Source organism: Sarcophilus harrisii, chromosome 6 (assembly GCF_902635505.1).
Source record: "Sarcophilus harrisii chromosome 6, mSarHar1.11, whole genome shotgun sequence".
NCBI lineage: Eukaryota > Metazoa > Chordata > Mammalia > Dasyuromorphia > Dasyuridae > Sarcophilus > Sarcophilus harrisii.
The window spans coordinates 93,341,297-93,365,537 of record NC_045431.1 but is presented as its reverse complement, the minus strand read 5'-3'; the positions used below and the strand labels follow the sequence as shown (position 1 = coordinate 93,365,537).

The 24,241-nt window shown below is 35.7% G+C and overlaps 1 protein-coding gene across 2 annotated transcripts in view; it reads right to left on the bottom strand.

Moving 5' to 3' along the window:
• Positions 1–24,241, bottom strand: part of KLHL2 (kelch like family member 2) — a 135,703-nt gene that overhangs the window by 50,498 nt on the left and 60,964 nt on the right. For both annotated transcript variants that reach the window (XM_031942981.1, XM_031942979.1), the window contains exon 5: positions 6,048–6,210. In XM_031942981.1, coding sequence (XP_031798841.1) covers positions 6,048–6,210 — 163 coding nt within the window. The remainder of the gene's footprint in view (positions 1–6,047; positions 6,211–24,241) is intronic.

The following is a 24,241-nucleotide window of genomic DNA, read 5'->3' as shown; positions in this document are numbered from 1 at the left end:
CTGAATGATAGGATTTTAGTTCTAGATTTATGCTTGAATAACCCTGGAAAGTAAAGAAGACTCAGTAGACTTCAAAATTTATTAAAAGAAAAAGAAAAGAAAAATAAATAAACTGCCCCAATTTACTAAATGAAAACCAAATATGATTCAATATTAATGTTTTGATTTAAAGCATTTTTATAACTAGTTTTACTTGAAATTTAGGATTTGATGCATTATGCCACATATAGTAAGCACCTGCTGAATACAAGAAAGTGCTAAACAGTGCTAAGGTTACAATGATGTATAAATCTGGATCCTGACCCCAGGAATTAGGAGCAATGGTGTAACACAAGATAATTACCATTCAAGGCAATACCCCCAAACTGAGACAAAATGCTGTAAGAAATCAGGAGGAGAAAATATTTCTTGTTGAAGTAATCAAGGGAAGGCCTTGTGCAAGAGATAGGACTTCATGGTGCTGCTGCTATTTAATCATTTCAATAGTGATTGACTCTTCATGGCCCCATTTGGGATTTTCCTGGCAAAGATACTGAGGAAGTTTGCCATTTCCTTCTGTCAAATTGTCCAGAGTCCCAAAGCTAGTGTCTGAGGTTACTGGGCAGAAATGATAACATAAGCTGAGGTATAGCGATGAGAAAACAGAAATAATACTTGATAAAACTATTATAATTAAAATAAAATATATTGTACACAAAAAATATAAAGTGCACACTTTATACATAGTACAGAAAAATATATCATATATAATATAGTACGCAAAATTATATAGCATATACTTTTCTATTATAATGAAGAAAAGGATATACATATCCTTTTTCTATTGTAATACAGAAAAGCATATAGCAGATCCTTTTTCTACTGTAATATAGAAAAGCACATAGCATATCCTTTTCTATTGTAATATAGAAAAGTATATAGTATATAATATAGTATATGAAAGTTATACGCATATACTTTCACATACATAGTATACTAAAGTGTAGTATATACAAGTAATACAGAAGTAGTATAGTTTGGCAGGTAAAGAGATTTCAGAGGAAATAAAAGTGCAAATGTAGGTGAGAACCACAATATAAATTGCTTTGAATGTCAATGTAAGAGCTCAACTTTTCTGGTCAGGAAGCCACCTAGAGGAATCAATGCAGGATCACAGTGAGGCTTTCTAAAACCTGATCTGTCCGTGGGTTTAAGGATACAATGACTGGACATGTGAGAAAATCTTGAGTCCCTCTACCTTCTTCACCAGTATAATTGTAACCGGTAACTCCCTGGATTACTCAAGCTGTGTAAGAAGCCATGTCTACTCCATGGAGGCAGTGAGTTAAGGGGCTGGAAAGGCCCAGGCTACAACTTTTGGGAATGAAGAAATGGGTCTCAAAGACAGGATGGAAAGGGGACCTAGATTTATTCACAAGTCATTGAGGATGGTGGGGAAGCATCCAGACATGGGAGGAAGGAAAAAAGGGAGCACTGGCCCAAAGGTCAATACTTCCTCCACTGGATCCTCCATTGCCCAACTAGAAAGCTGGTTTAACAAGTTCTAGAGAAAACTACCTCTCAGGCCTGCCAGGCTTTGGAATTAAGCAATTCTTCAAGAAAACAGGGTTGAAGAGGAGGAGGATAAACAAAAATAAACTCATTAGAAATGAAGAAGGAAAAAATGGGGAGCTTATTATCCTATATGATTCTATAACAGATTACTAGTTTATTTTTTTCTTTGTCGTTATATTAGCATCTTGAAATTAGACCACTCCTGACTTGATTATCCATGTTTGTTTTGGGGGATTTTTGAGACTGGGTCTCCCTATCCTAAATTGAAAGTAAAAAGATCACTCATAAGCCAACCCTACTACTGACTGGCAAAGGAATTTCAATCTCCTGGTGAAGGAATTAGTGTTGACATTTAATTGGTTTTGGATGACTGAAACTCAAGTAATCCATTCTCCTCCGGCTCTCCAATTAGATTAGAGGTGTACCTGATGGGTATTAATTATCACCATGAATAAGGGAAGAGATATATCCTATTCACTAGAGCTTTATCAGGTTCTTGAAAGCTAAACCATAAGAGCACTCAGCTTCTAATATGCTATGATGTCAGACTGCATCTGACATCATTGTTCCAGCCCAGATAAATACAGATCAGTTCAACAACATAAGATTCACCACTGAAGGATGAAGTCTTGGCCCATAGTAACCCATAAAACAGTGTTCATAACTTAATTCCTAACAACCCTCTTTATGCTTCTGCAGGAACAATGGTGGACTGATGGAAAAGGGGACATGACAGGCTAAGAAGTGCAGTTTTACAACTATCTGACAGCATTAATCCAATTGCCCTTATTTCAAAGGTGAGAGCTACGATGGCCAACAAAATGATATACTACCGCCACCTACAGGGAAGGTAAAGCAGCAAATACTCCCGTAGAGCCAGCTGGCCAATCTACTCCTCTCAGACTCGGATGTGCAAAAAGGGAGGAATAAGCATTTATAAGCTTAATTTGTTAATTTACTGAATAAATTAATCAATTATTAATCTAAATTAAAAATATTAATTTATTAGCACTTCACCAACATTGTCACTTGATCACACAATTGATTTAAAAATTGAGCTAAATCAGGTGATGTTATTATCCCCATTTTACAGTTGAGTAAACAAAGGCAGAGATGATGTGACCTGTCCTATTAAGCATCTGAGCCTAGATTGGAAGTCAGGTCTTTTGACTCCAGACCCAAGGGTGTGGGGAACAGATGCATTCCATGAACCATCTGACTTCCAGCCCAAACCCGGGCAGCCGTCACCGATGAGGACATCAGTGGAAAAGGCATCCAACTTAACTACTATCAACAGCAAAAGCCAACCACATGCTACCGACAGACAGGAGTGCCCCCGAGCCCTGGGGGAGGCAACATCCCCCAGACCATCCAGTCCTGCTTCGGACATCCTCCAAGAAATATGGCGCAGCAACTGCTTCAGTGGGCGTGCTGTCGCTACAGCTTGTAAACACCCTCCCTCCCCCCCAAAACCTCCTGCTCCCCAAGTCTGTCAAACGGTCCAACAACAGAGAGAGCTATGTGTTTATCAATGGGAATGACATTCAGGAAGATGCTCTCCCATCTCTCTTGCTACCTGAGGATTGTCAACCCTAAGTCCTGTCTTCTCCCAAAAGAATGTCAGCCCCTGAAATCAAGTCTGACTTTCCTTACTGATATTCTCAGTGTTTATCCCGGTGCTTTGCAAGTTTTATTAAATGTCTGAGGCTGGATTTGAACTCAGGTTCTCCTAACTTCAGGACTGGCACTCTACCCACTGCACCATCTAAGTTGCCCCCTTTGCAAGATTTTTTTATGTCTTCATTCATACCTGAGGAACTGAATTATCCAGAGTGATTATTTTTCTACAGAATAATAAGATAATTTTTTAAAATTACAGCTAAAATTGAGCTAAATCAGCTCAAGACTTCTTGTACATGAGAATAAAGAGTTGGTTCATCATGCATGAATCCAAGACAACAAGAAATAACATTTCACAGGATGTCTGGTGAATATACTTGTAATTCTCATGATCATGATTACGATTGGCATTGTGGTGCAATGGAAAATGTTAGACTTATTTAGGGTCAAAAGAGATTTGGATTATATTCAACTTCTTAATTGTGGGCACAAATTTTTATAAGCCTTTGTTTGTACAGCTCTAGAATGGGAATAATAATACTTATAGTACTGATTTGATGATCACAAATGTCAAATGAGTTAATCTGTGAATCTGATAGTTTATTCAGTTGTTTCTGATTCTCTATGACCCAATTTGAGATTTTCACAGCAAAGACACTGGAATAGTTTGCCATTTCCTTCTCTAGTTCATTTTACAAATGAGGAAATTTAGGCAAAAATAATTAAATGACTTGCCTAGAGTCATGCAGCTAATACAGGTCTAAAACTGGACTGGAATTGCAGGTCTAATAATTCTATCCACTGTGTCACCTATACTAAAAAGTATGCTACTTCAATAACAGAACTTGATTTAATATGCAGACTATTAAAAAGTGAAGGCTCAATTTTAAAAACAAAGATATTGCTTAAGACTACAGCAAAAATCAGTATTTCTACATGACAAATTCACAACAGCAAAAAGAAATCTATCAAGAGGGCTTTGAATGCATTCCAATTTGGGTGGCAAATTTATTCATCTTTTTTTTACTGCAATAAATCTGAGTTGGAAAAAAATATGAGAAAATACAACAGAATGAAATCTAATTAATTCCTGAGGAAGAGAAATGAAGAAAAGAAAAATAGTTATGATGTAAGTAGACTAAGAGAAACTCGATGTTCTCTAGAACAGCCAGCCCTTGAAATCTAGTTGGCTTTTTCTATTTGCCAGGTTTTTACTGGAGATGGTGCTGTTTGTAAACCACACTGGAAATGAATAGCAGTCTGAGCCAGGCATTATAGCAGAAAATTATTTTGATAAGCAAGGAAGAAAGAAAGAAAAAAAATCCAACAACAAACAATGTGAGCTTTTTTCCAACAAAAATCATGTATAATAGACACATGATAATTGGCAGATGATTTATCTGGGAATTACAACACTTTACATTTTACACTAGGAACAAATAGTGTATACTGTAACAACAAACCAACAACAGACCAAAGTCTCACTACAAGGGTGATTCTGTAACATACTGCTTTTCTACTTCTCTCCTATTTATAACAGCTCGTATGGTTTTGAATTCTAAGACTCAATAATAGTACACCTGAAATCACATTTTCCTTCAACCAGACATTCAAGAATAGAATGTAAAAAAATTTATCAAATATTTTCTTATTTTTATTTCCTATGTAAACATTTTTCTTAAATAGTCATTTAGGCCACAAGCACTCATTTATTCAATTGGAAATCTGAAGTGGAAAATAAATATGGTGTGAGAACATATGATAATCTTTAGACACTTCTAATACCAATTTAAAGGCAGCTAGGTGGAGCACTGGATGTCAGGCCTGGAGTCAACAAGACCTACAGTCCAATCCAGTCTCAGACACTTCCTAGCTGTGTGATTTGGGCAAATGACCTAATCCCAATTACCTCAGTAATCTGTAAAATGACTTGGAGAAGGAAATGGCCAACAACTCTAGTCTCTTTCCCAAGAAAACCCCAAATGGGTCATGAAGAATCAGAAAGGACTGAAATGGCTGAATAACAACAGCAAACATCAATTTATATTTTTAATTTATGTGCTAACCTAATAGGCAGCAAGACAAACTGGATATAAATTGTCCTCGGAGGTGATAAAATCTGGGTTCAAATCCTACCTTTATAATGTCTGACCCTGAGTAGACAATTGTAAACTATACTAACCTTCAATGGTGGAGGGAGTTTCCTCATCCAAGAGCTCCCTAGACCAAAAAAATCACAGGTAAAGGCTCTATCCTTACCTGTTTACTTTGCTTTATGTGAATCATTTAATCCACAGAATTTCATTTAAATTTTAATTAGTTTAAAATTTAAAAATTAAATTTTTAAACTTAAATTTTAAATTTAAAATAATTTAAATTTAAAACTTTAAACAGCAAACCACACATATATTTGAACATTCTTCTTCCAAACTGTATGAAAAAAAAAGAAAAAAAAAAACTGGAGCCCAGAAACACTGTGATTGATTCAATATTGAGACCTTAATCAGAAGGCAAGAATTCTAGGCTCCCTCTTTTTTTTTTTTTTTTTAAATTAATTAATTAATTTTTTAAAAAATTTAATAGCCTTTTATTTACAGGTTATATGTATGGGTAACTTTACAGCATTAACAATTGCCAAACTTCTTTTTCCAATTTTTCACCTCTTACCCCCCATCCCCTCCCCCAGATGGCAGGATGACCAGTAGATGTTAAATATATTAAAATATAAATTAGATACACAATAAGTATACATGACCAAACCGTTATTTTGCTGTACAAAAAGAATCAGACTCTGAAATATTGTACAATTAGCTTGTGAAGGAAATCAAAAATGCAGGTGGTAGGCTCCCTCTTTATCTGGTTGTTCTACTTGCCTGCATAGGTGTTTGCCTTGTTCAGAAGCTCAGTGCACGCGTGCATATCTGCAAAAGCCCGGATTCCTAAACAGTTGATTGGATGAAGTTGGGATTCCAAAAAATCACAGCAAGTCCTTTTCACATCCTGTAATTGTAACAGACCAGCTGCTGGAAGGAGTACCTGAATACACACACATAAAAAAAATTTACTTGTGGTTAGAAAAAAATAATGAAATTACATCTTTTCCCTAGAAAAATACTTTTGTTGAATTTAGTTTTCTCACAGATGGCTAAACCATTTCCTCATAACCTGCCTGAAATAATAAGAATTCATGGGGGGAAAAATAAAAAAGTCACTTAGAACTCTTTGGCTGCCTTCCTCTCATGATGATAATCTCCTCATGTCTGGCCATGGCCAGATCTCAATTTTACTTGGTCCTTAGAGATGACTGCCCTCAAAGACCCCTACCATCTCTGATTCTATAAGCAATACCATCCTGGATTAGATCATACCCTTTTTAACTCACAACCTAAATGAAATCAAATAAGGTCTTAAATTTTAACTGATATTTTTTTTAAATTGTGAAAAGGTGGAATTCGAAAATCTCTACATTGTGAAACAAAATGCAATGTTTTCCAAAATTAAATTAAATGAATAACGGAAGGATGAAGGCAGCTAGTTAGCAGGTAAGCCTGGAGTTAGGAATTTTCACTTTCCTGAGTTCAAATTTGGCCTTAAGACATTTATTAGTTGTGTGAGCCTGGGCAAGTCACTTAACTGTTTCCTCTGAGGAAGGAAATGACAAATCATTCCAATATTTTGGAAATTCTAAATAGTTTCTAGAAGAATCAGAGTCCTCATTTAAGATAGGGTCTATACCTGTGATTTCATTGATACCGAACAACAATAAATTGGAAAGATAAAGCAGGTTAAAAAAAGTGAATATTTATAACAATTAGGGTTTTTATTAGTAATTTTATATCCCAAAATTCAGCATCTAAAAACAATAAAATAATATTCTCTGAGTAGTGTGGAATAGTGGAGAGAACAATTAACTTGGAGTAATTAAGATCTGGATTCAATCTACCTCAGAAAATTACTAGCAGTGTGACTCGAAACAAGTCCCTTTCAGTTATAAAAAATCTGTGATTCTATGGACCTGGGAACTCTGACAAGGCAGTGATTGGAAATAAATTTGCTTCTAGGCTAAGTTGTTAAGTATAGATCATATTTTTAATGCAAAATGAAAATGAAAGCTTTGTAAAATAACAAATTGTTATTGAACATCTGGTGTTCTCTTTCAAATAAGAAAATTCTCCAAAGCAATGAGAAAGAACAATGTCAATTTCAGAATTTTAGACTACATTAAATTAATGTGAAAAGAACAACAAATCTCATTAGGTTCCTTCATGAACTGAAGCTCATCTGTGCCAAGCTGCAACCCACAGACAATATTTAGATTAAAGGAACAGCAGTTTTATGTTTATATACACACAGGATGTACTCAAAGTCTCAGAGTTGTTTCAAACTTTAAGAGTTTAACATTTCACTAAGACTTTGGGGACATAGATATTTATTTATAGGTATATATATATATATATATATATATATATATATATATATATGTGAATATACATGTACACATGTGTTCATCTCCAAATCTGTTAAAGATTTCTAAGTTTAGTAATGAAGAAATTAGTATCTTCCATAATATTTATGCTTCTTGAGATATAAGAAAGTTCTTTGTCCTATTTCTTGGGGAGAAATGTTGCACTATGAGTGTGGAATATTGCATATAACATCAAGTTTTTTTCTTTTAAAATTTTAGTTCTGCTGAACTACCTCCCTTCCTCTCCACTTCATTCTTAGTCTTTATAACATGAGATGACTCTCTGGGAGGGAAATGAGAAGAGAGATACATTAGAAACGTAAATTTAGCAAAAACAAAAGATATCAATAAAATTTCATTTAATTAAAAATTTTTAAAAATTTTTTTTGGCATTTCCCAAACATTCTCTGAAAAACAATCTATGAGTAGAAACTGAAAATCTGGATGATAGGAATGAAATACTGATCCATGCTCTAGAATCTAGCAGTAATGACTACAATTAAGGGCTTGTCACTCCAACTCCATCCATAGCTTTTTCTTTAATGATTTTTTTTTTTTTTAAGTGAAGCAATTGGCGTTAAGTGACTTGCCCAAATCACACAGCTAGGAAGTATTAAGTGTCTGAGGCCAGATTTGAACTCAGGTCCTCCTGACTCCAGAGCTGTGTTCTATCCACTGAGGCACCTAGCTGCCCCTACATCTATAGCTTTAAGCTATCACGTAAGACTAACTCTAATTCCGCTGAAGACATACTACATGTCTTCATACATGTATGGGGATACATGTCTTCATACAAAAATGGGGATAGCTTTAAATTATCACAATAAGCTTACATATGTTTATTGTTGAATTAAGAGCTGAACAGAGGCAACATATCCCAATTTCCTTACCTATGATTTTACTAATATTCCCTCTATGCTCCGAATCTGGAATCAGGAAGACCTGAGTTCTAATTCCACTGTAGACATACTACCTATGTGATCCTAGACAATCACTTAACCTGTTTGCCTCAGTTTCTTCATCTGTAAAATGGGGACAACGCCTAGAGTTGTCATGGGGAACAAATGAGACAACAGATTTAAAGTGTCTGGCACACAGTAAGGACTTAATAAATGCTTGTTTCCTTCCTTCTCATCTCTGCACCTTATAGTCTTAAGTTAAACCAGCTGCTAGGGTCAAAGAACCAGTATGATATGAACCCATCCAGCATTCTCTCTATTCAGCTATCAAGCCATGAGGTAATTCATCTACTTCCCCTAATAATTAAGTCTGACTTGACCAAGGTTAAACATCTAAAGGGAGATGGGAAGAAGGACATAGGTCTCTCGACATTAGTTACTAAGTCTACAAGACTACTTTTAAAAAGTTGAAAAAAAAAAAAGGAAAGAAAAAGAAGAAAATACTGGAAAATGTGATTTTTAAAAAACAAGTTTCTAATGAAAAGGCATAACAGAAGCAGAAAAGTATTATAATTATTACAGCCAAACCATTTTGCAATGTGTAAAACTTGCTTCATTATGTCATGAAAAGGAATCTCGGTGGAAGGATATAATTAGTTGATTATTTTCAAATTGTAGGTTTTTCTTCTATGGTATAATTGGGCACTGAAGCAGCTGTAAAGTAAATTCCAAGGTGCATTATAGTGTAGACATTTAATTCAGCAGGTGCATAAGCCTCAAGCCTGAGAAAGTGGCCCTCAAGGCATCATTCCAGCCCCATGCAATTGCACAAATGAGGATCATTTTCAGTCTAATCAAGGGGCGGACATTTAGTTAGAGACAGCAGAATGGAGTATACACACAGTCTTACCTACCCTGGATTCCCCTCACAGTCTAACAGAGCAATGCATGGGATTCTCCAGATCTATCTTGACTATCTCACCCCTGTGTACTCTGGGGAACCCTTTCTATTACTCACCAACTCCAGCCCCTGCTTCTGAGAGGTAGAAGGACCTAATCTACAGAGGCAAAGGTGGGGCAGAAAAAGAATGGGGCTGCTAAGAGCTGTTTCTGGCTCTAGGCTCCTGATCCCTACTCTGGCCCTTTTACTGAGTGTCAGCTCTAGGAGGGAAGGAGAACTACAGCATATCTCTCTCCAGAAGCTTCAGTAATTGCCCATGGCTTCCAGGACAAAACAAACTCCTCTGTTTGATATAAAAACCCTTTATAATATGGCACTTTCTAGCCAAAGTGATGTTTATATGACACTGCCTTCTTACCTGCTTGCCCCAAAATTAAAAAAAAAAAAGTTCAAATAAATAAAGCATGATTATATAAAAAATTATTAGGGAAATATTTAACAAAATAAATGCATTAAGAAAAGAAAGATAGGAAACAATGGATACAGAATATTGCTTTTCTTATTATATCGTTTTTCATCTTTAATCAGCTTTAATTTAATTTCTTTGCTATAACAGAAATAGATAAAGGCATGAGTCTGGAAATGATGATGAAGTTAAAATGTTATCTTAGAGAATGGCTATGAAGCTGATGGAAGAACCTCAAGATCCAAATTACTGGCACCTCTCTTACAAATGAATTGATTCAATAGTTGCTAATGTTTATAAATTATCATCCTAAATTTACTGATAAGGAAACTGAGGCAGAGATTTAGTGACTTACCTAAGTTTATATAGCTAAGAGTCTGAGGAATAATTTGTACTCAGGTCTTCTTGACTCTTAAATCTGGCACTCTAGCTACTTATACTACTTATATAAGGGATGAAATCATACAGAACAAGCCTACCATAAGTAATATTCCTTGAGGCTGATGTAAATTTTTGGATTATAAACCTTGCAATTGTTTAATGGCCCATTAAAAGTGCAAAATGGCCTGGAACTCTAGTCAAATATTCTCTAGATTTCTTGGTCATAACTTTCCCTAGCAAAATCACTAGAAAAATGTAAATTCTTAGGATGGTCATTTAATAAACTGAGGTACATTTACTGAGATAACTTGCTTGCAGCATTTGAAAGAAAAATTTAATTCAATTCAAAAACATGTTCCAGGTACTAAAGATATGAAGACACAAACAAAGCAACCCCTGCTCTCAAGTAGCTTACATTCTACTGAAGAATCACTGCTCTGACCTTTATTCTTTTTAAAATCCAATTATCTTTATTTTTTAAAAAATGTTACATATAGATGAGAAAACCCTTTAAGATATAATCTACAGTCCAGGCAACTGTCCAGAAAAGGTGCTCAATAACTAGTGACAAGACAGCCAAGGGAAGCTAAAAGAATTTTTTACAGAAGAAATCTTGTGCGCACAGCCTGCCTTTCAATAAAAAGAAAAATAGAATAAAGATAAACATCTTTAATAGTGGGTGGATGGGATTTGAAAAGACTAAAAATAAATTTCAATAACCAGAGCACACAAAAGCAAGAAACAATAGCTTCATGTTTCACTTAGGAAAGCTGCACACCTATGGGAAAATTCAACTTGTCTGCCCTGGACTTAGGCTGACTAAAAGTACTGTAGAGGGGGAAGGAAGTGGACTCCAGCCTCTTTATAAAGATTTTATTTTTAGCTTTAAAAAAAATCTCAACCACAGCTAATTCTTAGTTTTAAATCCAATTATTCTTATATCCAATAATAAACCACAGGGAAATGCAACTGGAGAATAATTTAAGGACAGTCTTGTTAAAACAACAACAACAACAACAACAACATATTTAACTGTACATTCAAGTTAATTAGAAGCTGCCCACACTTGTCTGTACTACGGTAGACTTTCTTCTTCTAAAAGAAAAAAAAACTATTTCTTAGTATTAAAAAAAAACAGCTATATATTTTTTTCTGCAAGAAAACTAAAACTACTTTAGTATACAGAATGCATTGTAGAGTGGATTTTAAGGGGGAAAACAAGGGGAGACAGAGGTAAAAGAGGAGGAATGAGAAAATGCAGAATAAACTTTCTGTGGTTTAAACTAGCTGTGCATGGTCTGGGAATAGGGGACTCCTATTAAACAGATATTCTGATTAATAAAAAAATGTCCTGTCTCCCTGCATCGTATTCCTTGTCAGCTTTCAGTTTTTCTGTTCCTACTCTGCACTTTTTCCCATCATCATCTCTATTCTTTCTACATCCTTTGAGTTTTGCTGTGGATTTCTATAAGATTCTGAAACATGCTAGGGTCCTGTATGTAATCTTGCTTGAGTCCAGCAAACATAACCCTTCATGTTTTAATCTATTATCTCTTTAGTTTGTATGTATTTTGCATTTATTTATCTGGGTACTGATTAATACACACCAAAAGAATGTAAGCTCCTTGAGGGCAGGGGCTATCTTATTTCTTCCCAACATACTCGTGGTTTGGCAAAGTGATCAAACAACATTTATTAAAGAGCCTATTACTAATCGGGAATACACCTGCTAAAAGGAGGTAAAAGGCAATCTTGCCCTCAAGGGGCTTACAATTTAAGGGGGAGACAACATACAAAAAACAAATACAAAACTATGCTATAGAAGGGATAAATACGAAATAATCAACAGAGGAAAGGCACTGGAATTGAGAAAGCTTACAGTAAGATAAAATGGAGTTTTTAGTGAAAACAAACTAAAAAGAAGTCAGGGAGAGCAGTAGTTGAGAAGGGAGAATGTTCTAGGCATGGGGATAGCCAGAAAAAAGGCCCAGAACTGAAGATGAGGTGTCTTGTTCATGAAACAGTCAGAAAGTCAGTTCTTAACACAAAGTACACATGAGAAATAATAATAAAGCTCAGTAAAAAATAACCTAATACTTATATATGCCAGGAACAATGTTAAACACTTAACAAATATTAATCCATTTGATCCTTAGAATTTACACTAATCTGAGGAGTAAGTACTATTATTTTTCCTATCTTACAGATGAGGAAACTCGGGAAAACAGAGGTTACGATTTGTCCACTATCACACAGTTAGTAAATATCTGCGGCTGGATCTGGAGTCAGGTCTTCTTGATAAATGCATGTTGAATAATGAAGCTCTGCAATAGAAGAACAGATGGACTGGTGAACTGGCTTTTTTTTTTTAAGTGTCAAAAGAAAGAGTTAATTTCTTAACTTTGTAGTCTCAAGCACAAGAATTCCAGATTGAATTGTGTGACTAAGTCAAGAAATCAACAAGCTTAACATATGGCCAGATAAGTTCATTTTCCCAAAGATTGATTTCAGCTCTTTAGAAGGAAGAGTATATTAATGCAATAATGGTTTGAGCTTAGGAAGCTTTTATTTCTATGATAATGTTACTGGCCATGGTCGGGGAGGGGGAGAGAAGAAAAGGGGACCTGGACCCACACTTCCCTGGTATAGAAACTTCCCTGATGTAGATCATTTTGTAACTTCTGATCTTTTATGGCATTGCCAGCTTCCCTGAGAGGTTTAAGTGACTTGTTTATGGTCACATATAGTAATATAATTAACTCACATCTTCAGCATCCTAGGTTGTGTCATGTAGACTGGTGAAGGATAAAAGACAGAAAATGTGAGAGATATATCTGTAGTATCCTTAGCATGTTTAAAAAGTCCCAAAAAACCTCACAGAGGAGATGTTCTGTGAAAGAATTATAAAATGCCATGAATGAAAAAAGAATATGACAGAGATATGGATAGGTTGTGAGCTACATTTCACACAATGATGAGATCACAAATCAGGAGTCCATTATTTTAAATTACCTATTAATCCATGCTTGGCCAATGTAAATTAGGAGTCTGAGAACCTGAGTTTGAATCTCAGGTTTGCTACTTATTATCTGTGCAATTATGAGCAAATCATTTAATCTCTCAGGGTCTTTGTTTTCCCCAGGTTCAGTCTTGCAGCCTTCTAAAAGAAGCTTTTCTGAATCCCTTACTTCTAGTGCCTTTTCTCTGTTAACGAATTCCAGTTTATCCCATGTGTAACTTACTTGTATGTAGTTGTTTACAATGTGTCATCCCTTTACAATGTAAATTCCTTGAGGTTGGGGACTGAACTTTTGTTTTTCATTGCATTTCTTTGTGTTTATTTCAGTGCCTGACAAAGTTTTTAATAAAATTGAGGAGATTAAATATCCTCACCATCTCTAAATTATTGGTCAACACTTTCCCCCGCAAGATTTCTGTATATAAAACAGTTTATATTTCGTGGATAGTCATTAAGTAAAGAATATCCTTGTCTTGTGTTGGTAAATGCCTTTAAAGAAGCAACATGTTCCAATATAGTTTTAGCACTTATTTAATAATAAAAGCTAACACCTATGTGTTAGTAGCAATATGGCACAGTAAATAGAGTGCTGGGTCTGGAGTCAAATCCTGCCTCAAAACACTTAGCGCATCTGTGTGATACTGGGCAAGTTACTTAACTCTGTCTTAGTTCTCTCATCTGTATTACGAGTTGGAGAGGGAAATGGGAAACTATTTCAGTATCTTTGCCAAGAAAACTCCAAATGAGGTCACGGTCAAACACGACTGAAAAGGACTGAAGTTAAGGATGCTCACAATGTCTTAGGAGGGAGTAGGTTCCGTGTCATAAATGAGTATTGAATAATCAGTTCTGCAGTGGGTGGATGGATGGACTGGCGAACTAGCTTTTTTGAAAAGTGCCAAAGGAAAGAATAAATTTCTTAACTTTCTATTCTCAAGCACAAGTATTCCAGATTGAATCTTGTGACTAAGTCAAGACATCAACAAGCTTAACATATGTCAGACAAGTTCATTTCCCAGAGTGTTTGATTTCAGCTCTTTAGAGGTCTTCACATCAAGGCTTGTTAACTACTTATCTGGGATGTAGAAAGGACTCCTGGTTACTGATGGCTTGAATATGGTGACCTTCCAACTGAGATTGTGGGAGCCTCTGATTCAGCTGCTACTGTTTTCGTTAACATTCATACTTTTAAATAGCAGGAGAACAAAGAGAGCAAAAGAGTCATGGGTGAGTGACTGATTACATTTAACCCCAAATATCATCCTTTTGTAAAACAGACAAGAAGTCCTGAATAGCTTTTTATCTTAACTAGTGGCTACTTCCAAATCAGGAAGATAAATACCAGGCTGGAGTATTTTAGTCCAGAAAAAAGGAATTAAGAGGATGCCTTGTGTGAGGAACAAAGAAAAAGGAACAGTACCACTGCACAGTCAGGGAGAGTAGAATATTAGGCGTAGAAGGCATTTCAGTGAAACAGCATGTATTTGTAAGATGCTCTCACACCAGCTGCACATTTCAAAGCAGGACGATTTCACCCTACTGCACATTGTTTGACAAGCCAAATTACATGCAACATGTTTTGTTTTGGCAAATACACTCCTTCTGCCTGGCTATTAGGTAGCTGGGGTTTATTTTCAGCTTGGGCATTTACCCCACTGGGGAAAAAGAAAAGAAAATATTTTTAAAAAAACATTTAAATAAATAAATAAAATATTTTAAGAGTCAACAGACTCTTAAAATCCAGATCAATCCATACTGCTCTTGCTAGAAGAAACTAGTTACTAGACAAATCTCTTCCTCTAAGAAGAAATCTATTAGTATACCTACGGTGTGAGAGGCAGCATGGTGCAGTGGACAGAGGCTGCCTCAAGCCTAGAAGCTGGGAAAACTTGGATTCATGCCTCATTTCTGAAGTATACTGATTGTTCCAGATAACTTTCTAAGACTACAATAAATATATACAGAAAGGACAGGTAGAGGCAGTTTCTGCACTTGGAAACTGCCTAAACCAATGAAATCATGCTTCTAGTTACTATCCTCAGTCTGTGTTACTAGATAGAGTTCTGGGATCAAGACCTTTGTGCAAATTCTGCCTTTGATGCTTATTACTATGAATCAAGCAAGTGGATAAACTTTTAGGTGCCTCAAACAATTCAATTTCCAGACATTTATCTAAGAAAAAGCTAGTGAGGTTACATCTTCCTTGGTGGAGGAAATTCCTCCACATGGATATATTCACAGGTCCTTCATGTAGCCATAGGGCAGGGTCATACTCTCTCAGTGACCTCATCTGCTGCCATAGACTTAATTATTACTGTGATGCAGGTGACTTCCAGCTCTATATATCCAGCCCTGCTCTCTCCTAAGCTACAGTTTTGTATCATCAAGCGCCTATTAGACATTTCAAAAGGGATGTTCCCAAAACATCTCAAACTTGTCATGCTAAAAATTGAATTAATTATCTTTTCCCTGGATCCATCACTCTTCCAAATTTCTCTATTTTGGTAGAAGATATCACTATTCTTTTTAGACTCCCAAATGCATAATTTCAATAATATCTTTGGTTCCTCAGTCTCCATAACCCCATATATTCAATCAGTTGCCAAATCTTGGCTTTCCTATGTCCATCTATATCACATTAAAAAAAAAAAAAAACAACTAAATACAGCTAACACCTTAATTCAAGGCCCTGTTCTCTTTCCACTTTAGTCCATACTTCACAATACTGCCCAAATAATTTTTCTTAAATGACGATCTGCTCAGGTTACTCCACAACTCAATAAACTTTAATGGTTTCCTATTGCTTCCAGAATCATATATGAATTCCTGAAGTCTAGTTCTTAAGGTTCCTAACACCCTAGTCTTAAATTCTGTTCAGCTTATTGAAAGGCAGACCACTCTTCCCCAAAATGTGATCCTTTGCAATGGAGGTCCCTCATGCTTGAAATGTACTCTTTTCTTCAACCTCACCTTGTAGAATATCTTCCTTAAAGACAACAAACAGCTCAAACATCATCTTCTGAAGGAAATCTATTCTGATCTCAAATCCTACTATCCTTGTTCTGAAATAAGCTTATATTTTTCCACTTCATTTGCTTAGAATTCTTTCCTTCCTCATCTACACTCCTTGCTGATGTCCTTCAAAACTTAACTACAACGTCACCTTGTCTATTCCCCTTAACAATATTGCCTCCCCTCTCCAATTTATCCTGTACAAATCAATAATTCTCCACTTTGTATCTGCTGCCCTGCCTATTTTCAACTCCATGAATTAAAATATCTACCATGATCTACCTTGTAAGTCAGACTTGACTGATAATACTTACCCACCGAGGATGAAGAACTAAAATTCTCCCAAAGCCTTTCTTTATAGACTACAGAAACTAAACTTTTGGTTCACTTTCCTTTGCATCTGCTGCTCCATCTGAACAGTATGCCACAGAACAATATGCCATTGCCGGTATCCCTCCCTTTCCTATCTCTTTCTGTATGCGGTCTAATCTTTTGGACTACAAGCTCCTTGAAGACAGGGCTCTTTCTTTGCAGTAATTGTATCCCCAGTACTTAGCACATAGTAGGCACTTCATAAATGTTTGCTGGATTGGATAAAATGTAAATATTTAATTAATTTACTTGCCATTTGAAAATTTACACCCCAAAACACCTGCTAATACAGATTTAAAACCTTTGGATGCCAAGAATAGCCCACTAGCTACAAAGTAAAGCAGTTGTTCTAAAAACCTTTGTTCAGAAAAGAGACTACAGTATAAACAGAGGCAAAAAGACCAGGTGTTATTGAACTTAACAGTCACTTTTTTGAACTGTATAGAAATCTTTAATTAGCATAGTGACTACAGAGAAGGCACTGGCAAGTGTTTGGTCAATACTGAATAAGATGTCTTCATGTATCCATTGCCTCTGGTAGTCACATTTATAAGAAACTCCCAATTTAAAACCTATTTCCCAGAAGTTTGTCAGCTGATGGTTTTGAATTTAGAGTTCATTTTCTCATAGAAACAAACAATAATGATTTGATTCTCAGGTTAGTTCAAAAAATTCTATTCAATTAATTTAATTGCTGAGCTATAAGAATGATAGTATAAAACTTATGTTTTGGACAGAAGGAGCCATGGAGGATAGTTGGATAAAGGAAGAAATTTGCCCACTCCTTGGATACAAAACTTGCCCCAGGAAAAACTAAGAAATAAACAAAAGTTGATTCCGGCTTCCATCCCTATCCATTTCCCTTTCCTGTTATGGTGGTCAATACAGTAGTAAGTTATATAGGTTTGGATGAGAACTGGCTCAAGCCCAAAGTATCCCTAGCAGCTTAATCTTTCCTGATTCCTCATGCTGTTAATGTTCCCTAAATACTTGTTTTATATACTTCTCTCCTTTTCTTATTAATTTCAAAAAATGTATTTTCAGTTCCAAATTCTCTTGCTAAACTCCCTCCCCTCTGCACTGAGCCAGAAATATAATACTCATACATGGTAAATCATACAAAACTTATATAAGTTATCTACATTGGAAGAAAAAAAAGCAAGAAAAATAAAGAGAATAGGAAAAAAATATATATATACACATTTTACTATGTACTCAAACTTTGCCACATCTCTTTCTGGAGTTGGAGAACAAATATTTTCCATCATAAATCCTTTGAAATTGTGTTGGATCACTGTATTGCTGAGAAGAGCTAAGTGATTCATAATTGATTATTATATATTATTGTTGGATCACTGTATTGCTGAGAAGAGCTAAGTGATTCATAATTGATCATTATATATTATTGGTTACTGCTATTCTTCCTGTTTTGCTCACTTCCCTTTGCATCAGTTCATAAGCTTTCCCAGGTTTTTTTTTTTTTTAAACTATCCTCCTTGTAATTTCTCATGGCACAATAGTATTTCATCCTAATCACATACCATAACTTGTTCAGTCATTCCCAATAATGGACATTCCTTCAGTTTCAAATTCTTTACTACCATAAAAAAGCTGCAACAGTTATTTTTGCACATACAGATTCTATGCTTTTTATATTTACTAATCTAAGTTCATTTGCTCCTCCTGCCGCACCCCACTGTAGAAAGTATGATCCTTGAGAACAGAGAACATTTTGTCATTGTATCCTCAACACCTATAAAGTATTTAGTATATAATAGGTATTTAATAAATGCTTGAATTGAATTTTTGTCTACTGTCTGGAGCTTTCTCTACAGAAAGTCCTATTTACATGGACCAAGGGATCATAGATTCAAAGCTGGAAGTGACTGCAAAGAGCAAAAATTATTTCATTTTGTCTCTTTATCCCAAAGACCCAGCAAAATGTCTAGTAAATAACAGATACATAGCTATAAATGTCTGACTTAAGTATCCCCTCATTTTACATAAAAAGAGTTAAATTACTTGTCTGAACCTGAAGGTCTGTGACTGTCTAATTCAGCACATATAGGAGTTAAGAGAAGTTACAAACACTGTACCTCCACTCTCTCCTAAACTTTTGCTTGTTTGAGACTATGGCAACACAGAGGTCTCTGAAACTGTGCATCTCCTTTGACCCAGCAGTGTTTCTACTGGGCTTGTTTCCCAAAGAGATCTTAAAGGAGGGAAAGGGACCCACATGTGCAAAAACGTTTGTGGTAGCCCTTTCTGTAGTGGCAAGAAACTGGAAACTGAGTGGATGCCCATCAATTGGAGAATGGCTGAATAAGCTATGGTAAATGAATGTTATGTAATAAAACTGTTCTGTAAGAAACGACCAACAGGATGATTTCAGAAAGGCCTGGAGAGACTTATATGAACTGATGCTGAATGAAATGAGCAGAACTAAGAGAACTCTGTACACAGCAACAAGACTATATGATGATCAGTTCTGATGGACTCAACTAATAAGGTGATTTAGGCCAGTTCTAATAGATGTGTGATGGAGAGAGCCATTTGCACCCAGAGAGAGAACTGAAGGGACCGAGTGTAAATCACAACATAGCGTTTTCACTTTTTTTTTTTTTTTTTTTTTTTTGGTTTGCTTGCATGTTGTTTTCTTTCTCATTTTTTTCCTTTTTGATCTGATTTTTCATGTGCAGCAAGATAATTGTGGAAATATGTATAGAATTGTGCATGTTTAACATATATTGGATTACTTGCCATTTAGAGGAGGGGGTAGGGGAAAGGAGGGAAAAATCTGGAACACAAGATTTTGCAAAGGTGAATGTTGAAAATTATCTATGCATATGTTTTTAAAATAAAAAAACTTTAATAAAAGAGAGAGAATATGATAACAGTTTAGCACAGGAAAATTTAACCAGGGTTCACAGACGCCTACAAGGGGTCCACATATAGATTTCAGGCAGTCTGTAATATTGGATGAGGAAAAAATAAATATATTTATTTTAGACCAATAGTTCTTCTTTGTAAATCTATGTACTTTATTTTAGGCATTTAAAAATGTAATTCTAAGAAAGGTTAATGGGTTTCACCACATTGCCCAAGGGGTCCATCACACAAGAAGATTAAAAAATTCATTGCTGTTCTAGGGATGCATTACTAGTGAATGGGATTGAGACAAATTGAACTGAGCTGATCAAGGAGAAGAATGCAGTTTGATGGGAAGGACGGCCACCTGCCAGACCTGTCTGATTAAAAAGGGGAGGGCACTCTGGGCTGACCGCAGAGAGTGAACGAGACAAGTCCAACAAATTGCAGCTGTTTGATATTCTTGAACTCATAAGTCAACGGCCCTCACCAGCACACCATGGGCCAGAACAGATGCACAAATGCAAGCATTATGGGATGTTTCCTTGGGAAGCAGAAATAATGATGTGAAATACGGAACAAAAGATAATGGCAGGGGTGTGTGAAAAGGAAGGAAACCAGGAGTAACAGACCCACACTATGACATGCTGCTAATTGGGACCTGTAGTCCGACTTCTCCCATTCTTAGGCCGAGCAAAGAATAGGCTCAAAAATGAAACAATCATCTTTCTTATATCTAATTTACTTTGGAAATCTCAAAAACATGATGGGAAGGAAACTGGGGCCAATTTACTAGCCCCATACTATTCAAAGCTGCTCATTGGGATCAGTCATCCTATGCTACTCCAACATCAAGTAATGAATAAACTCAATAATGAAACAATCATCTTATTCACAATATGAATCCCAGACCTGGATAGGACAGCAACTCAGACTAATGAACTCTTATTCCCTTTCTGCCCACGTATTCCAACTACTCTAACTAGGACCTAGTCTATCCCCAAAATGCTGACTTCTCCTACAGTGCAACTGCCTAGCAATTTTATATTAGAAAAACAATGACTGAAATAATTCACAGTAAGATGGGAAAACTGATTACATTCTTAAGTTTCATAGAGTTCATTTTTTTTTAAAAGGGTTCTTCTTAACCCAGTTGTATCTAATTATTAGAATTTCAAAAAAAGTAAAAAAAAGAATTTCAGATGATATAACAAAGGAAAATAGAAAAACTCAAGGTAGACAATATTAGTAAAAAAATTATATGTGTGTGTGTGTGTGTGTTTATGTTTCAATATGGCATCAGCCTTATCTTTCAAAAGTATTAAACATCACTCCTCTTCATCTACTCTATACAACAGTCAAATTGATCCCCCCCACTTTCTTCTCCCCATAAAGACTTCCAGATCCCACCTGTTTCTTTGCACAAGTTGGGTCCTATATCTAAACTGTCTTCCCTGTTCACCTCCACTCCTTGGATACTAAGTTTTCTTCAAAGTTCACCTCAAGTTCCCCCTCCTTCTAGAGTCTACCTAGCCTTAAAGTTATTGTAATCTTCCCCATCACTCCTAATCACTTTGTATGTATTTTGTACAAATCCTGAATTTATTTTTCTGGGAATGTTTTATCCCCCTATAGAATGTAAGCTCCTTAAGGGCAGGGAATATCTTATGTTTGTATTTGCATCTCTAGCACCTGATATAGTGCCAGTACAATGATGGAACTTCATACACTGACTGCTTCATTTTATAATGGCTCTCATACTTGTGGGAGTTTCTAGGATTGGGAGAAAATAGTAATGAACACAGTGGTGGTGGTCACTTCTGGTTACAAAATGATTTCCAACAAAGGTATTCTCAAGTTTAAAAAAGTATATGGATGGCTAATGGGGAAATGTTTTACATGATTTCACATATATATTGGGTATCGTATTTCTTGCTTTTTTGATGGGTGAGGGAATTTAAAACTGAAAAAAAAAAAAAGATTACACGGATTTCTGGAGGAAAAAAGGAGGCAAGATGGGGAGAGACAAGCATGAAAGCATATTTCTTCATCATATAACAATGAACCTCCAAATCTCCTATTAAAAGACTTAATGGTCTTCCTACCCTAAAACTTGAAATTGCTATAAAAATGTGAATTATAATTATTGTCCTATCATTGATAACATCAATGAACTTGTGATCTCATAGACATCATATATTCCCTTCTGTGGTGAAAACTGTAACATGTTATTTATCTTTGGTTCATGTTCTCCCATGAGACGTTTTCCCAAGAGAGATGGGAGACCTTCCTATTAAAGAAATGCAAATGGAGCTTATTAGCTGTTCCCTGGTGTTTCATGGTTCTCACTCTAAGTTCAGCACATCTTTTCTGGCCATACACTTAACCTCTTTGTAGCTCAGTTTCCTCCTCTGTAAAATAAGAATTTTGTACTCAAGATTTCTGATCCTATGACCTCTGGTATCTTTTGTACTATATCTATTTGTGCCATTCACTGTTAATGTAGTGCCTCTCTACTACTCTTTAAATGACTTGAAATTTAAATCTTTGAGACTGTTATTCTATGATTACATGAGATTCATATACTCTATGAAACAAGGTTCATCAGAAGAGTAAGTACAAGGATTGTACATGTTTAACCTGTTTGCTGTCTTGAGTAGAAGGGGAGGAAGGGAGAGAAATTTGGAATACAAATCTTACAAAAATCAATGTTGGAAACTATATGTGTATTTGGAAAAATATTGGAAAAATAAAATATTGTTAAGAAAAAAAGAAATAAACAAGAACAAGAAGTCTTCATTGTACTAGGAGTGACCCCATTTGGGGTTTTCTTGGCAAATATACTCGAGTAGTTTGCCATTTCCTTCTCCAGCTAATTTTACAGATAAGGAAACTGAGACAAACAGCATTAAAGGACTTGCCCAGGATCCCATAGCTAGTGTCTGAGTTCAGATTTGAATTCAGGAAGAAGAGTCTTCCCAACTCCAGGCCAGTCCAACTATCCACCACAACACATAGTTATTTACTCACTAAGAAAAAACAATTAGAGCACTATTTATCTACTGAAACATGGCAACATTTTACCCCTCCCCAATTCTTTGTTTCTCATCTCCTTTCTTTTGTTTTCTTTCCTTTTTCTTCTACTGCCCCTTTCCCATCCGCTTCCTTGCCTATTTATCAAAGCAACCTAGTCCATAAGTAACTGAAGTCTGAAGAAGTCAAGGTCACCATGTGACATTTTTTAAATAGCACAGATTCCCCTACACATTCTACCTTATTCCCAGGGCAATGGAAACCTTTTCAGAGTTCTATGACATTTCCTACATGACATTCTTTTAAATCCTCTCCTTCCAACGCTATGTGTAAATGGTCTAAAAAATACACTGTTCCCAACTGTGTCTCTCAACATTGCAAAAACTAAAACTATAAGAGATAATAAAGCTCCAGCTAGTAAAAGAGAATGGGAAAAGAGACATAATGGCAAAAAAACAAACAAACAAAAAAAAAAAACCACTGCCTTATTTTTATAAACAAAAAAAGAAGCATTCCTTATTCTAATGGGCAATGAAGTTATTTTGGCAATTTCATGAACAGTTCTGCTTTCCTACCCTCAAAGGGACATAATGGCAAAATCCAAAAAACAAAAAAACACACTGCCTTATTTTTTTACAAATAAAAAAATGAAGCATTCTTTATCCTAATGGACAATGAAGTTATTTTGGCTATTCCATGAACAGTTCTGCTTTCCTACCCTCTTCACTTCCTCCTAAAAAAATCGTATTTCATAGTTTTGATGTTTGTCATCAACAACAGTGTTTTAACATTAAACCTATACCTAAGAGAATATCTTCATATCTTGATGAAGAAAAGTACTCTTGTCAGCTATGGAACAGTCTTAAGGTACCATACAAAACAAAATAAGAATCAAAAATTTTCTATTTGGGGTGCCTAACTCAAGGCACCCCAAATAGAAAAACTGTAAAATCACTGAAGGCGGTCAAAATACTTTACATTTCTGTACGGTTACTGATAGACTTCTTATTAAAAACAGCAGGCTGTGCATGATGAATATCCGGCACATTTCTACTCAGCACAGCATATAAATAACATGTTTGCCTACAAGAAAAGTTTTCAGAAAATGATTTATCCAAAACTACTGCCTTCTCTCTACTCATCATCATCAGATGGCATTTTTTAGGCACCCAATGCAATCCCTAACATGAGGGCCACAAAGAAAGCCAAAAACACAGTTCCTATGCTCGTTAACATTACAGGGGAGGAGACAATATATACAAGATATATATAATATATACAGGAAAAATGGCAGGTTATCTCTACAGGATACTTCTTAATGAACCAAATAATCAGAAGTTTGTTTCTCCTATTGATTTGCTTTAGATTGAAATAAAATACAGATACCTAATTTACATTTTAATGATTCCTGAGATGATAGAATTTTTGGTTAATTCAAAGAAAATATCTCATAAAAAAAATTAGAAGGGGAGCTAGGTGGCACAGTGGATAGGGTATCAGCCTTGAAGTCAGGAGGACCTGAGTTCAAATCTGTTCTCAGACACTTAACACTTCCTGGCTGTGTGACCCTGGGCAAGTCACTTAACCCCAATTGCCTTAACAAAAAAAGAAGAAGAAGAAGAAGGAAGGAGGAGGAGAAAAGGTTTGACAT